Source organism: Balaenoptera ricei, chromosome 2 (assembly GCF_028023285.1).
Source record: "Balaenoptera ricei isolate mBalRic1 chromosome 2, mBalRic1.hap2, whole genome shotgun sequence".
Lineage (NCBI taxonomy): Eukaryota > Metazoa > Chordata > Mammalia > Artiodactyla > Balaenopteridae > Balaenoptera > Balaenoptera ricei.
This window is the reverse complement of record NC_082640.1, coordinates 142887124-142904415: the sequence shown is the minus strand read 5'-3', so window position 1 is coordinate 142904415 and position 17292 is coordinate 142887124. Positions and strand designations below refer to the sequence as shown.

Genomic DNA, 17292 nt, shown 5'->3' with positions numbered 1-17292 from the left:
GAAATTGTCAGTAGGGCAAGATGAGAATTCATCAGATGCACTGCTTTTAGTCACTTGGGGTGGGTCCATCACTGTTTTTTCTTCCTCCTAAGCCAGTTTTATGATCTCATCCATCTTTTAAAAAAATTTGGTCAGGAAGCTTGCTTTGTACTCTTACAGATACCTCTTTCTAGTCTCATTCTTGCCTCCCCCAAATGCTCTCCATCCTTAGGTTATGGATTACAACTCCAATGTGTGTATTTGTGACATTGGGGCATTAAAACATCTCTTTCTCAGCAGGTTTGTGTCTTTAAAATGAGGACTTTCTTTAATTGCCTGTAGCCCTGTGGGGAACCATGGCAACGTATCACTTACAATGATCAGGTCAAGTTTGCCTTATGTTAAAACCTCAAGTTCATTTAATTCCCCTGATTCTACAAATATCTATATCAGCATCCGATAATACGAATGTCTCCCTTGTTTCTGGGCACCTTCTCCATCAATCTTTCTATGCCATAATTATTTTGTTTTCCTTGAGCATTTTTCTCCCTTCCATTCAATTTTTAAATGAAAGATATCTTAAATATTTCTTAAATGAGTAAAATCTGTGTAGCAGATGCTATGGTGACAGTGACAGTCAGTACAGCCATGGTCACTTGCCCTTACGGAACCACAGTCTAAAAGGGAAAACAGAAACCAAAGACAATAATGAAATGTAACTATGAAGGTGAACACCCCTTGGCGTGTTTTGGCACCATCAATCAGGATAATTAATGTAATGGGGGGGTGTTAAGGTCAAGGAAGACTTCTTAAGGGAAATGACATTTAAACTGAGACTTGAACAGTTGGGTTGGCCCAAGAGATTGGCACCTGTTTGTTGTTCTTGATCTTCATGAAATGTTCTGCATCTCTAACCAAAACCTCTTTTTTTTTTCTGCCTCAACCTTCTTTTGAAATGAGATAGAGAGTAAATAAAATGAAGTAAATCTCTGATTGAGAGTTCATCATGCTGGTACCTTAAAACCATGGTTCTGAAAGCCAAAAGCAGTTCACCATGATTTACATACCAAAGACTTTTTCTTAATGTATGTATGTATTTATTTTTTATTGAGGTATAGTTGATTTACAATATTATATGTTTCAGGTGTACAACATAGTCATTCAAAATTTTCATAGATTATACATTTAATGTTCCTATAAAATTTTGGCTATATTCCCTGTACCGTGTAATATATCCCTGTAGCTTATTTCTTTTATACATAGTAGTTTGTACCTCTTAATCCCCTGCCTCTGTCTTGCCCCTCACCCCTTCTCTCTCCCCACTGGTAACCAATAGTTCGTTCTTTGTATCTGTGATTCTGTTTCTTTTTTGTTATATTCACTAGTTTGTTGTATTTTTTAGATTCCACATATGTGTTATCATACAGTATATGTCTTTCTCTGACTTATTTCACTTAGCATAATACCCTCCAAGTCCATCCATGTTGTTGCAAATGGCAAAATTTCATTCTTTTTTATGGCTGAGTAGTATTCTGCTGTGTACATATATCACATCTTCTTTATCCATTCATCTGTTGAGGGACACTTAGGTTGCTTTCATATCTTGGCTATTGTAAATAATGCTGCTGTGAACTTTGGGGTGCATATATCTTTTTGAATTAATGTTTTCATCTTCTTTGGATGTATATCCAGGAGTGGAATTGCCAAATTGTATGGTAGTTCTATTTTTAGTTTTTTTGAGGAACTTTCATATTGTTTTCCACAGTGGCTGCACCAATTTCCATTCCCACCAACAGTGTACAAGGGTCCCCTTTTCACCACAACCTCACCAACATTTGTTATTTATAGACTTTTGGATGATAGCCATTTTGGTAAGTGTGAGTTGATAATCTCATTGTAGTTTCGATTTGCATTTCTCTGACGATTAGTGATGTTGAGCATCTTTTCATGTGCTGGTTGGCCATCTGCATGTCTTCTTTGGAAAAATTTCTATTCAGGTCTTCTGTCCATTTTTTAACTGGGTTGTTTGTTTTTTGATATTGAGTTGTATGAGCTGTTTATATATTTTGGACATTAACCCCTTATCAGTCATATCATTTGCAAATATTTTCTCCCATTCAGTAGGTTGTCTTTTTGTTTTCTCAATGGTTACCTTTGCTGTGCAAAAACTTTTAAGTTTAATTAGGTCCCATTTATTTCTGCTTTTGTTTCCTTCGTCTTAGGAGACAGATCCAAAGTAAATATTGCTATAATTTATCTCAGAGTGTTCCGCTTATGTTTTCTTCTGGAGTTTTACAGTTTCCAGTCTTACATTTAGATCTTTAATCCACTTTGAGTTTATTTTTGTATATAGTGTTAGAGAACGTTCTAATTTCATTCTTTACATGTAGTTTTCTGTTTTCCCTGCACAACTTGTTGAAGAGACAGTCTTTTCCCCATTGTATATTCTTGCCTCCTTTGTTGTAGATTAACTGACCGTAAGTGCATGGCTTTATTTCTGGGCTTTCTATCCTGTTCCATTAATCTATATTTCTGTTTTTGTGCCAGTACCATACTGGTTTTTTTTTAAATTTATTTATTTATTATTTTTTTGGCTGTGTTGGGTCTTCGTTTCTGTGCGAGGGCTTTCTCCAGTTGCGGCAAGCGGGGGCCACTCTTCATCACGGTGAGCTGGCCTCTCACTATCGTGGCCTCTCATTGCGGAGCACAGGCTCCAGACGCGCAGGCTCAGTAGTTGTAGCTCACGGGCCTAGTTGCTCCGTAGCATGTGGGATCTTCCCAGACCAGGGCTCGAACCCATGTCCCCTGCATTGGCAGGCAGATTCTCAACCACTACGCCACCAGGGAAGCCCTACCATACTGTTTTGAGGACTGTAGCTTTGCAGTATAGTCTGAAGACAGTGTGATAACTCCAGCTCTGTTCTTCTTTCTCAAGATTGCTTTGGCTATTCGGGGTCTTGTGTGTTTCCATATAAATTTTAGAATTATTTGTTCTAGTTCTGTGAAATAATGCCATTGGTATTTTGATAGAGATTGCATTGAATCTGTAGATTTCTTTCAGTGGTATGGTCATTTTAACAATACTAATTCTTCCAATCCAAGAACACAAGATATCATTCCATCTGTTTGTGTCATCTTCAATTTCTTTCATCAGTGTCTTATAGTTTTCCAACTACAGGCCTTTTACCTCCTTTATTAGATTTATTCTTAGGTATTTTATTCTTTTTTTTTTTTCCCACACCACATGGCATGTGGGATCTTAGTTCCCCAACCAGGGATTGAACCCACGCCCCCTGCATTGGAAGCATGGAGCCTTAACCACTGGACAGCCAGGGAAGTCCCAATATTTTATTCTTTTTGATGCAATGGTAAATGGGATCGTTTTCTTAATTTCTCTTTCTAATAGTTCATTGTTAGTGTATAGAAATGCAACAAATTTCTGTATGTTAATTTTGCATCCTGAAACTTTACTGAATTCATTGATGAGCTCCAGTAGTTTTTGGTGGTGGCTTGAGGATTTTCTATGTATAGTATCATGTCATCTGCAAACAGTGACAGTTTTACTTCTTCCTTTCCAATTTGGATTCCTTTTATTTATTTTTCTTATCTGATTACTGTGGCTAGAACTTCTAATACTATGTTGAATAAAAGTGGCGAGAAGGGGCATCCTTGTCTTGTCTTGTTCCTGATCTTAGAGGAAATGCTTTCAGCTTTTCATCGTTGAATGTGATGTTAGATGTGAGCTTATCATACATTGTTAACATATTATGTTAAGGTATGTTCCCTCTCTACCCACTTTGTGGAGAGTTTCTATCATTAATGGATATTGAATTTTGTCAAAAGCTTTTTCTGCATAATTGAGATAATCATATGATTTTTATCCTTTAAGTCTTTCATTTTTATTCTTTCATTCTTTAATGTGGTTATCACGATTGATTAGCAGACAATGAACCATCCTTGCATTCTGGAATAATTCCCACTTGATCATGGTGTATTATCCTGTTAATGTACGTTGAGTTTGGTTTGCTAATGTTTTGTTGAAGATTTTTGCATCCATATTAATCAGTGATATTTTTCTGTAGTGTGTGTGTGTGTGTGTGTGTGTGTGTGTGTGTGTGTATGTGTATGATATCTTTGTCTGGTTTTAGCATCAGGGTGTTGCTGGTCTTGTAGAATGAGTTTGAAAGTGTTCCTTCCTCTACAGTTTTTTGTAATAGTTTGAAAAGGATAGGTGTTAACTCTTCTCTAAATGTTTGGTAGTATTCACCTGTGAAGCCATCTTGTCCTGGACTTTTGTTTTTTGGGAGTTTTTTTAATGACTGATTCAATTTCATTACTGGTAATGCATCTGTTCATGTTTTCTAGATTCAGTCTTGAGACTGTACATTTCTAGGAATTTGTCCATTTGTCCATTTCTTCTAGGTTGTCCATTTTATTTGCATATAGTTGTTCATAGTAATCTCTTATGATCCTTTGTATTTCTATGGTGTCAGTTGTAACTTCTTTTTCATTTCTGATTTTATTGATATGGGCACCCTCTCTTTTTTTCTTGATGAGTCTGACTAAAGGTTTATCAATTTTGTTTAGCCTTTCAAAGAACCAGCTCTTAGTTTCATTGATCTTTTCTACTGTTTCATTACTCTCTATTTCATTTATTTCTGCTCTGATCTTTATGATTTCCTTTCTTCTACTAACTTTGGGTTTTTTGTTTGTTTGTTGGGGATTTTTTTGTTTTTGGGGTTTTTTTTTTTTTGGATTTTTTGTTTTGGGAGTATTTTTGTTTTTTGTTTTGTTTTTTGGCTGTGCTGCATGGCTTGTGGGATCTCAGTTCTCTGACCAGGGATTGAACCTGGGCCCTTGGCAGTGAAAGCATGGATTCCTAACCACTGGACCACCAGGAAATTTTCTAACATTGCGTTTTGTTTGTTCTTTTTCTAGTTCCTTTAGGTGTGAGGTTAGGTTGTTTTGAGATTTTTCTTGTTTCCTGAGGTAGGCTTGTATTGCTATAAACTTCCCTCTTAGAACTGCTTTTGCTGCATCCCATAGATTTTGGATCATTGTGTTTTTATTTATCTTTAGGTATTTTTTAAAAAATTTCTTCTTTGATCCATTTGATTCAGTGATCCATTGGTTGATTAGTGGCATGTTGTTTAGCCTCCACATGTTTGTGTTTTTGGCAGTTTTTTCCTTGTAATTTCTGGTCTGATAGCATTGTAGTCAGAAAAGATGTTTGATATGATTTCAATTTTTAAAAATTTACCAAGGTTTGTTTTGTGGCCTAGCATGTAATCTATCCTGGAGAATGTTCCATGTCCACTTGAAAATAATGTGTATCCTGCTTTTGTTTTTTTGTTTTTTAAATTTTATTTATTTATTTTCAGCTGTGTTGGGTCTTCGTTGCTGCACGCGGGCTTTCTCTAGTTGGCGGCGAGCGGGGGCTACTCTTCGTTGCGGTGCGCAGGCTTCTCATTGCAGTGGCTTCTCTCATTGTGGAGCACGGGCTCTAGTCACGTGGGCTTCAGTAGTTGCGGCACACGGGCTCAGTAGTTGTGGCTCACGGGCTGTAGAGCACAGGCTCAGTAGTTGTGGCACACGAGCTTAGTTGCTTCGCAGCATGTGGGATCTTCCTGGACCAGTGATCGAACCCGTGTCCCCTGCAATGGCAGGTGGATTCTCAACCACTGCGCCACCGGGGAAGCCCTATCCTGCTTTTGGATGGAATGTTCTATATATATCTATGAAGTCCATTTGATCTAATGGGTCATTTAAGGCCAGTGTTTCCTTGTTGATTTTCTGTCTTGATGATTTGCCTATTGATGTAAGTGGGGTGTTGAAGTCCCCTACTGTTATTGTGTTACTGTTGATTTCTCTCTTTTTGTCTGTTAGTATTTGCTTTATGTATTTAGGTGATCCTATGTTGGGTGCATATACATTTACAGTTGTTATATCTTTTTCTTGGATTGATCCCTTGATCATTATGTAATGCCCTTCTTTGTCTCTTGTAACCGTCTTTGTGTTAAAGTCTATTTTGTATGATATAACAATTGCTACTCTAGCTTTCTTCTGATTCCATTTGTATAGAATATCTTTTTCCATCCCTCACTTTCAGTCTGTATGTGTCTCTAGATCTGAAGTGAGTCTTTTGTAGGCAACATATATACAAGTCTTGTTTTTGTATCCATTTAGCAACTCGTGTCTTTTTTTTTAAATAAATTTATTTATTTATTATTTTATTTTTGGCCGTGTTGGGTCTTCGTTGCTGCCCATGGGCTTTCTCTAGTTGTGGCGAGTGGGGGCTACCCTTTGTTGTGGTGTGCAGGCTTCTCATTGCGGTGGCTTCTCTTGTTGCAGAGCACGGGCTCTAGGCATGTGGGCTTCAGTAGTTGTGGCACATGGGCTCAGTAGTTGTGGCTCATGGGCTGTAGAGCACAGGCTCAGTAGTTGTGGTACACAGGCTTAGTTGCTCCGTGGCATGTGGGATCTTACCAGACCAGGGCTTGAACCTGTGTCCCCTGCATTGGCAGGTGGATTCTTAACTACTGCACCACCAGGGAAGTCCAGCAACTCTGTGTCTTTTGATTGGAGCATTTAGTCCATTTACATTTAAAGTATTATTATTTTTTTAACATCTTTATTGGAGTATAATTGCTCTACAATGGTGTGTTAGTTTCTGCTTTAAAACAAAGTGAATCAGCCATACATATACATATATCCCCATAGCTCCTCCCTCTTGCATCTCCCTTCCACCCTCCCTATCCCACCCCTCTAGGTGGTCACAAAGCACCAAGCTGATCTCCCTGTGCTATGCGGCTGCTTCCCACTAGCTATCGGTTTTACATTTGGTAGTGTATATATGTCCATGCCACTCTCTCACTTTGTCCCAGCTTACCCTTCCCCCTCCCCGTGTCCTCAAGTCCATTCTCTACGTCTGCATCTTTATTCCTGTCCTGCCCCTAGGTTCTTCAGAACCATTTTTTTTTTTTAGATTCCATATATATTTGTTAACATACGGTATTTGTTTTTCTCTTTCTGACTTACTTCACTCTGTAAAACAGACTCTAGGTCCATCCACCTCACTACAAATAAGTCAATCTCGTTTCTTTTTATGGCTGAGTAATATTCCATTATATATATGTGCCACATCTTCTTTATCTATTCATCTGTTTCTGGACACTTAGGTTGCTTCCATGTCCAGGCTGTTGTAAATAGAGCTGCAATGAACATTGTGGTGCATGACTCTTTTTGAATTATGGTTTTCTCAGGGTATATGCCCAGTAGTGGGATTGCTGGGTCGTATGGTAGTTCTATTTTTAGTTTTTTAAGGAACCTCCATACTGTTCTCCATAGTGGCTGTATCAATTTACATTCCCACCAACAGTGCAAGAGGGTTCCCTTTTCTCCACACCCTCTCCAGCATTTATTGTTTGTAGATTTTTTGATGATGGCCATTCTGACTGGTGTGAGGTGATACCTCATTGTAGTTTTGATTTGCATTTCTCTAATGATTAGTGATGTTGAGCATCCTTTCATGTGTTTGTTGGCAATCTGTATATCTTCTTTGGAGAAATGTCTATTTAGGTCTTCTGCCCATTTTGGGATTGGGTTGTTTGTTTTTTTGATATTGAGCTGCATGAGCTGCTTGTATATTTTGGAGATTAATCCTTTGTCAGTTGCTTCACTGGCAAATATTTTCTCCCATTCTGAGGATTGTCTTTTTGTCTTGTTTATGGTTTCCTTTGCTGTGCAAAAGCTTTTAAGTTTCATTAGGTCCCATAAAGTAATTATTGATAAGTATGTTCTTATTGTCATTTTGTTAATTGCTTTGGGGTTGTTTTTGTAGGTCTTTTCTGTTCCTTCTTCCTTTTGTTCTCCTGTGATTTGATAACTATCCTTAGTGTTATGTTTGGATTCCTTTCTCTTTTTTGTGTGTATCTATTGATATTATAGATTTTTGGTTTGTGGTTACCATGAAGTTTATATATAGCAATACACACACACACATAATTATTTTAGGTTGTTGATCTCTTAAGTTCAAATGGATTTTAACAACCCTGAATTTTTACTCCCCTCCCCCCCATGATTACTGGTTTTGACATCATATTTTACATCTTTTTCTTTTGTGAATTCCTTAACTACTTATTGTGGATATAGATGATTTTACTACTTATGTCTTTTAACCTTCCTGCTAGCTTTGTACATGGTTAGTTTACTACCTTTACTGTATATTTGCCTTTACCAGGGGCTTTTTCCTTTTATAATGTTCACATTTCTAGTTGTGGCCTTTTCTTTTTCACTTAGAGCAGTTCCTTTAACATTTCTTGTAAAGCTGGGTCGGTTGTACTGATCTCTTAGCTTTTGCTTGTCTGTAAAACTTTTGCTCTCTCCATCAAATCTGAATGACAGCCTTGCTGGGTAGAGTATTCTTGGTTGTAGCTTTTTCCCTTTAATCATTTTAAGTACATTGTGCAACTCCCTTCTGGCCTGCAGAGTTTCTGCTGAAAAGTCAGCTGTGATAGCCTTATTGGAGTTGCCTTCTGTGTAACTTGTTGCTTTTCCCTTGCTGCTTTTAATATTCTCTTTATCTTTAATTTTTGCCATTTTAAAAAATATTTATTTATATATTCATTTTGCTGCATCAGGTCTTAGTTGCAGCACACAGGATCTTCGTTGTGGCACGTGGGATCTTTTGTTGTGGTGCGTGGGCTTTTCTCTAGTTGTGGCATGCGGGCTCCAGAGTGCGTGGGCTCAGTAGTTGCAGCGCATGGACACAGTAGTTGCGGCACAAGGCCTCTCTAGTTGCAGTGCGTGGGCTTAGTTGCCCCAGAGCATGTGGAATCTTAGTTCCCTGGCCAGGGATTAAACCCACATCCCCTGTACTGGAAGGCAGATTCTTAACCACTGGACCACCAGGGAAGTCCCAGTTCTTGCCATTTTAATTACAGTGTGTCTTGGTGTGGTCCTCTTGGGTTGATCCTGTTTGGAAGTCTCTGTGCTTCTTGGACCTAGATGTCTGTTTCCTTTCCCAGTCTAGGGAAGTTTACAGGTATTTACATACCAAAGACTTTTATTTTCTCTTTTCCCTTTTAGTGTCATAAGATTTGGCTGGAAGATTAGATGGAAATATTTCTTCTGTGCCCCAGACTTCACTTTCTTGGCTCGAACCTTGTAGTTCCCATAGAAGTTTCCCAGGGCTCCAGCTACTATCATTGTGTCCCCAGTGTCCAGAAGTGGTTCATGGGTAGAAGTCCTGACAGGCTTTCTGCAGTAAGATAGCGTGATGTCCCAGGAAGACATGTCCACCCATAATGACCTCCACATACTTCAGATAGGTAGCCTCACCACTGTGATACATCTTGCTGGTGCTAATAAGAAGTTTCACATCTGCTGTGGTATGGGTCTTATTCATTGCAGAATGGAATGGAGTTTTTCTATGTGACCTGGATTCACCCTTTAAGTGCAAAAATTCATGTGTATTTTATATAGTGCTCCATTTCTCAGCTTTCTTCATTTTCTTATATCTCCATTAGCCATTGTTTTGAGAATAGTTTTATTTAATCAACTTCTTCTTAACTATTGACTTCTTTTTTGTAAGCTCCTCAGGCCTTTCTAGGAATCTCTCCTCTTCTCTGTGGTGGAGTGTGGGGAAGCAGTTCTTAGCCCAATCATCCTTTGTTCCTCAGAGAAACCAGCTTACATTTAGTAGTAAATATGAGTGAGTTACTATGTATAGGAACAAATCCTGAATTTTTAAAACTTGGGATGGTTTAGTTTTCTTTCTTTATACAGCATCTGTCCAAAGACAAGTTACAGTGGTCTAGAAATTTTTTTAGGTTCTATCCACTAAAAATGTTAACTTTAGCAGTTTATAAATACATACAAAATGTGCTCATTATTGTGGAACTTGGAAAATTTGGAAAATGTGTTATGTATTTTTATTGATAGACTTTTTTTGACAGATGGAGAACATTTAACTAACAAGATCTTAAAACATTAGATCTGATGTCCTAAGTTACCTTGATCTATAGCTTAATTTCTATTTTTAATTTCATTTCCAAGTGAAATGACTTTCACTTGGAAAAATATTATGACCAAAAATGAATTCTATTCTTGACTGCCACAGAAATTACCTAGGCCACTCAAGGCTGCTTTTATCAAGATGGTCAAAAGGTTTTTGGTAAAACAGCTTTTGAAAACTGCTTGTGGGTACTGGGTCTCGAATATTATGAGAAAGTAGTTGAATAGTGCTATTTTTAACTTTTTTCTTTTATATCTTAACAGTTATGAACCTGAACTGTTCCCTGGCCTTATTTACAGAATGGTAAAACCACGAATTGTGTTGCTTATCTTTGTATCTGGAAAAGTTGTGTTGACAGGTAAGTTCTAAGATTCTGACTTTCATAAAATTCAATAGCTATGTGTGTGCTTTGCTTTACCTTTTAAATAGCTTTGTTCACTATTATAAAGCAATTCTTGGTATTTTAGAATACCTGGGAGAAAAATGAAAAGTAGAAAGAAAGATGGCTTCATCCATTGGTCCCAATAGTCAAACAGTATAACTTTTTTCCATGTTTTTATGTCACTTTGATATGTATATTCATCTTTACATCCTGCCTTTTAACATTATAACATACGTAGCTTAACTCATTGTTACAAACTCTTAATGAAGATTTTTAACTGCTGAACAGTGTTCCAACAGAAGGGTCAACAAATCTTTTTCTGCAAAGGGCTAAATACAAAATGTTTTAGGTTTTGTGGGCGGTAGAGTCTCTGTCACAACAACTGAACCCTGTCATTTTATTGTGAAAGTAGCCGTAGACATCACATAAAGGAAAAGGCTCTGAGGTGTGATTTTAATGTAATTCATTTAATTTACATATATCAAGTAATTTTCTTCCTCTTCTTCTTTTTTTTTTTTTCCCCCAACCATTTAAAATATAAAAATCATTCTTAGCTCACAGGCTATACAAAAATCAGGCAGCAGACTAGGTTTGGCCAGCAGACCCAAGTTTCCCGACCTCCATTCTAACATGTTGTTGCATCAAACTTATTCTCCCATTGTCAGGTGTTTATATGTTGTTTCTTTGCTGCTTATAAATGACACAAAACTTTGGCTGTTTTTATGTGTGGGATCATTTTATTAGTGTAAATGCTCAGAAATGGAACTTTTGTTTAAGAATTGGACCGTTTTTAAGGTTCTTAGTACAAATTACTAAATTGTTTTAAAAATGGTTATATCAATACAATACAGTTCTCTTGTATCATATTTACATTCCTACCAGCAATGTCTCTTAAGTATCTTTTGCGAACCTCATCAGCATTCAAAACAAAAATGTACAAAAGAAAACTTTAACTACATAAGTGAAAGTGATCTCACTGCTTTAACCTCACTGGTACTCAGAACTAGAAATTGATCACTTTTCAACATATCCTGTAAATAGCATTTTATCTTTTGTAAGTAGTGTGTATATAACTTATTCCTTTCTTGTCTACTGAGTTTTTTTAAATGTCTTCATTGTTTTAATTTTTTAATTTTTAAAAATTTTATTGGAGTCTAGTTGATTTACAATGTTGTGTTAGTTTCAGATGTACAGCAAAGTGATTCAGTTATACATATACATATATTCATTCTTTTTCAGATTCTTTTCTCATATAGGATATCACAGAATATTGAGTAGAGTTCCTTGTGCTATACCTTGGTCCTTGTTGGTTATCTATCTTATGTATAGTAATGTGCATATGTTCATCCCAAGCTCCTGATTTATCCCTACCCCCCACATTTCCCCTTTGGTAACCATAAGTTTGTTTTTGATATCTGTAAGTCTGTTTCTGTTTTGTAAATAAGTTCATTTGTATCATTTTTGTAAAATTAGATTCTACATATGAGTGTTATATGATATTTATCCTTTTCTGTCTGACTTACTTCACTTAGTATGATAATCTCTAGGTCCATCCATGTTGCTTCAAATGGCATTATTTCATTCTTTTTTATGGCTGCATAATATTCCATTGCATTTGTGTACTACATCATCTTTATCCATTCCTCTGTCGATGGACATTTAGGTTGCTTCCGTGTCTTGGCTATTGTAAATAGTGCTGCAGTGAACATTGGGGTGATACATTATCTTTTTTAATTATGGTTTTCTCTGGATATATGCCCAGGAGTGGGATTGCTGGGTCATATGGTAGTTCTATTTTTAGTTTAAGGAACCTCCATACTGTTCTCCATAGTGGTTGTACCAATTTACATTCCCACCAACAGTGTATGAGGGCTCCCTTGTCTCCACACCCTCTCCAGCATTTATTGTTTGTAGACTTTGATGATGGCCATTCTGACCGGTGTGAGGTGATACTTCATTGTAGTTTTGATTTGCATTTCTCTGATAATTAGTGATGTTGAGCATCTTTTTATGTGCTTTTGGCCATCTGTATGTCTTCTTTGGAGAAATGTCTGTTTAGATCTTCTGCCCATTTTTTGATTGGGTTGTTTGGTTTTTTTTGACATAGAGCTGCATGAGCTGTTTGTATATTTTGGAGATTAATCCCTTGTCTGTCACTTTGTTTGCAGTATTTTCTCCCATTCTGTGGGTTGTCTTTTCGTTTTGTTTATGGTTTCCTTTGATGTGCAGAAGCTTTTAAGTTTAATTAGGTACCATTTGTTTATTTTTGTTTTTATTTTCACTAAGGATTTGTATGAGTTCACCATAATATCAAAAGTAATTATTTGTGACTTTTTCCAGGTGACTTATTTTTACATAAAGGTTTTTAAAATTCTTGCAGTAAATGGTTGAGACTCTTTTCCATACCATTCTACTAAAGTTTACTATTTTTGCCTTATTTTGTCTGACTTTTTCCACATTTTAGTCTCCTGTACCAGGATGAATACCAAGTTTATATGGCAAGAGCCAAATTGATTATACCCCACCGCCAAACAGCTAGCTAGACATCTTAAAACTACATGTTCTCCTCATTATTAATTTGTGATGACTCCTTTTGACCTTAATTTTTATTTATGGGTCTGTTCTCCAGTCCTGCCTTTGCTCCAGAAATATGCTATGATAATCCTATTATATTTATACTATATTGTGGTTATAAATGTGCTTTAATTCTAGTGGTCTCTATATCTGATAGGGCCAGTTTCCCCTCTTTATTCCCCTCTTTATATCCCAGTTTACTTCTCTTTTATTAGCTCCTCTCAAATATTTATTCTTCCAAATAAACTTTAAAATTTTATAACATCTTGCCCCATCTAAAACCAATTGAGATTTCTGCATTAGCTGAATTAATTTGAGAAACTTTCTATCACTCAGCATCCAAAAGCATGGAGTATCTGTTGTTAAGTCTTCTTTTAGAACGCTCAGTAAGTTTTATAGTTTTCTTTTCTCTAAAAAATAACTAATGTGTCTTCAAAGTGGGGAAAGCCTGTTCAGAATTCAAGAGCCTTTTGAATACAGCAAAGCTGCAGTTCCTCAGATGCCACCGACGTAGTGTCTGGAATAATTAAGACCTCCTAGTGACTGACATAAAGTTTCCCTCTATACGTTCTGAAGGAAGGGGAAGAAGTCTGCAAAATAAATGGAATAGAATAGATATTGGAGGCAAATATAGGCCCTACTCAAGGGAATAAACTTCAAGACCTTTGGAAGGATGCTTTCATCTATGTGCTATGTATTATTATGAACTGTCTTATTAAAAGTGCAAATTGCCAAGTACAGGCTAAGTTCCTATTACAGGTACACCAGAACAAGTTTCTTTAAATATCCTTAATTCAGACCAACTTTCTTACCCCAAATTAAAAGGAAAAAAAAAAAAACTTTCATGTGCACATTTGCTAGAAGTTTCAAATCACAAAAGTAAAGGATTGTCAACACACAGTCCTGAAGACCATACAGTATACTTCTCTTAAAATTTGTTAATGCGTTCAGCCCAAAGAACAGGCAAAGCTAAATTTCTTCACTCTTGTAAGACATAGATCATCACGTTTGTGGAGAGGCGGAAAGAGATGTATTAATTGAAATCCAAATTTCTGCTTATACGTATTGTGAAGTAAAAGCTAGCCAATGTCTTACTACTGAAATATGAGTAATTACCATCTACTGAGATTTTTTTCCCTGTTTATGCCATATTGTCTTAAAGTACTTTACCTAGAACAACATGGCTTAGGTTGCTTTTGCTCCAAACCTAGAGACAAATGCTCCTTATTCCTTATCCTTAGTTACCTAGACTCTTTTCACCTGCAAGGGGGTTAAAAACTCAAGGACCCAATTTTGGGTGTACACCTGGGGAAAGGGACCAACGAGGCCTCCTTTTAGCCTTGACTCTAGAACTTCAGCTGGGGATGGTCGTGTAGAGCATCCAGTGGAGTCCTAGAGGCTCCCATGGTCTAGTCCAACATGGCAAGACTCTGCAGAGCTGTTTTAAAATCAAGGTCCCAACAAGGGTAGGTAACTTTTGCCTAGAAAGTATTAGAGTATTGAAATTACAAACACACTTTGAATTTCACTGTATTAAATAGTGGATCCCAGCTCTCCCCTAGGTAGAAGCTGTAGAACACCAATGCACATAGAACAAATGGGTGGCAATTTGAAACTTTTGTATCACATGCCGTTTGCAGGGTCTTTGAAAATAATTTATCCTTGTAAAATTGTCTTGTTCCCTTGAGGTGCCAAAGCTGCAGCCACCATGTCTAAGGCTACATCTGAATGAATGGTTAAGTGAGCTGAGGCTCTACTATCCTACTTTGTCATGGTCCCAGACAGCAAACAGCTAAGGAACCTGGGTCAAGCTTAACACTGCTTTTCCAGGTCTGTGGTGCTTTTCTATGGCTGATGTGACATTTAGGACCAATGCTTTTTCTCAAACCATGGTAAAATGAATAGTATAGCTAGGATCTGCTGCAACAATATACAATGAACTGCAAATACATCAACTTTCACTTCTAAGATGAGACGTAATAGAGTTAAGATATGTTGGGCACTCATGTGCCAGGCACTATAAGTAAGGGCTTTTTTTTTTTTAAATTAATTAATTAATTTATTTTTGGCTGTGTTGGGTCTTCGTTTCTGTGCGAGGGATTTCTCTAGTTGGGGCGAGCGGGGGCCACTCTTCATTGCGGTGCGCAGGCCTCTCACTATTGCGGCCTCTGTTGTTGTGGAGAACAGGCTCCAGACGCTCAGGCTCAGTAGTTGTGGCTCACGGGCCCAGTTGCTCCACGGCATGTGGGATCTTCCCAGCCCAGAGCTCGAACCCGTGTCCCCTGCATTGGCAGGCAGATTCTCAACCACTGCGCCACCAGGGAAGCCCTAAGTAAGGGCTTTTATGTGGGTTCTGGTTAACTCTGTGAGGCTGTACTTAATATCTCAGTCTCCTCACCTGTAAAATGAGGACAATGGAGAGATCAAGTAACCTTAACAATGTCAAACAGCTATACGTGCTGCACATGCCTGGCCTCAGAGCCCACCATCTTCTCGTACTCACCCTGTCCCCCGGCTCTTTAGATATCTGTGAAAACACCTGTGTGGTCTTTTGGGCACCTTCCTCCTAATCCTCCTTGTCAGCTAAGGAATGATAAATACTCTCTTAGTGGTGAGAGGCAGCAGGTGTGTCGGCTAAGAGGCTGAGCTCTGGAAGCCAATTGTCTAGTTTGAATCCAAGCTTTACCATTTATTGGCTGTGTTGACCTTGGGTGAGTTTGTTCTCCACCTTGATTTCCACATATGTAAAAGACGGGTGCCCATAGAAACTACCTGCTAAGTGTTATGAGGAGGCAGAAGAACAAGGCCTGGCGTACAGTAAACATGGTGTAAACGTTAGCTGTTATTACCTCCCACTCTTCTTCTTTTTTCCCTAGCATTCAAAAAGATGAAATTTTGCTCTCATGCCTTGCCCAGATGATAGGTTTATGAAGTTTAAAGAGGCTTTAGAAAAATACTTCACGCACTTATTTCCTTCCAGCATAAAGGACGAAGAAGCTGGGTCTTTGTTACCAAGGGTCACTCTCAATCAGTTAGATGTCAGTGGTTCTTGGAAATGAGTACATCAGAGGGCAGCATACAAATGGCAAGACTTAATAGTGAGTGGGCCAGAGACAGAACAGGTTATCCCCGGCAATCATTACTGGGAATCCACCACTAATAGTGACTTAGTATATACTGTAAAATGTATACCTTGAGTGATTAAATGCTGGGTTTTTTTGCAATTTGTAAGATTTTCACTTTTGTGCACACGCGTATGCTGTCACTTGGAAAAATAAGATGTGTAGCTGTGACTTGGTATAAGAATAGTATTGTAAAATCCAAGTAGTATTGGAAAGTGATATTTGGGCTGGCTAAGGGGTAGGGATGAGCTTACAAACCTTATCGACAGGTGATAGATATTTAAGAAACTTTGGGTGCCTGCCAGGTACATATTACTGTTTTAGGTGCTGAGGATGCCAAAGCAAATATAACATACCCCTCATCTGGCAAAAATCCTGCCCTGGTGGAGGAGACAAATTACGTGATACTGGTTCTCACAGAACCAAATGATAAGCCATGTGTACATGGGCCAGCCATCCCAGCATCCCTAATCCTGAAGTACATTCTTCTAGGACAATAAAAATGGCTTAGATCTTGTTAAATGTTATGGTTTGCAAAGGACTTTTTGCAAAAACTTGCTCATGTAACCCTTATAGTAACCCTGTGAGAAGGCTGTTGTCCTTATTTATAGGTAAGGAAATGGAAACTCAGAAGTTTAACAATCTGCCTGTGATTTCAAACCTAGTTAGTTGTAGACCTTGCATTTGAGCCCATATGGTTTGATCTCAAGCCAGTCCTTTCTCCAATGCACCAGCCACAGAATTTCTACCTCATTTGCCACAGTTAGGAATGGTGTTTATCCCCCAAAGTGGTGGTCATCATTACTTGAAGGAAAGGACTGGTAGGTTTTGCTTAAAAGACAAGGGTCATATATATAATCGGAGTCTGGTGCTACAAATTGGGATGTTTGATTATAGATTGATTATTAATAGGACTATGGGGACAATTTAGGTTTCCTCAAAATTTTTATGCCAATACTGTAGTGAGGAAATATTTCACTAAATTGACCAAATCCCCTCATTGGGATTTACAATTCCTGGCAATGTTTATTTGATGACTTTTGGTGTAAAGGAAGGAACACTGGATACATGAGGTCTTCCCTCACAGCTGATACTCATGATTCAGGGGAACTTCAACTACTTGGGCGTCGTTTTCCCACACAGGAAATAAAAAAAATTGTACTAGATAATTTCCCTAAAGCCCTTTTGTGTCTAAAGTTGTTTTTCTATGATATAAAATA

At 37.7% G+C, this 17292-nt stretch overlaps 1 protein-coding gene across 1 annotated transcript in view; it reads left to right on the top strand.

The window, feature by feature from the left end:
- The window catches only part of TBPL2 (TATA-box binding protein like 2), a 30571-nt gene that overhangs the window by 10843 nt on the left and 2436 nt on the right, over nucleotides 1–17292 (top strand). Inside the window, exon 6 of the mRNA XM_059915720.1 lies at nucleotides 10258–10352. Coding sequence (XP_059771703.1) covers nucleotides 10258–10352 — 95 coding nt within the window. The remainder of the gene's footprint in view (nucleotides 1–10257; nucleotides 10353–17292) is intronic.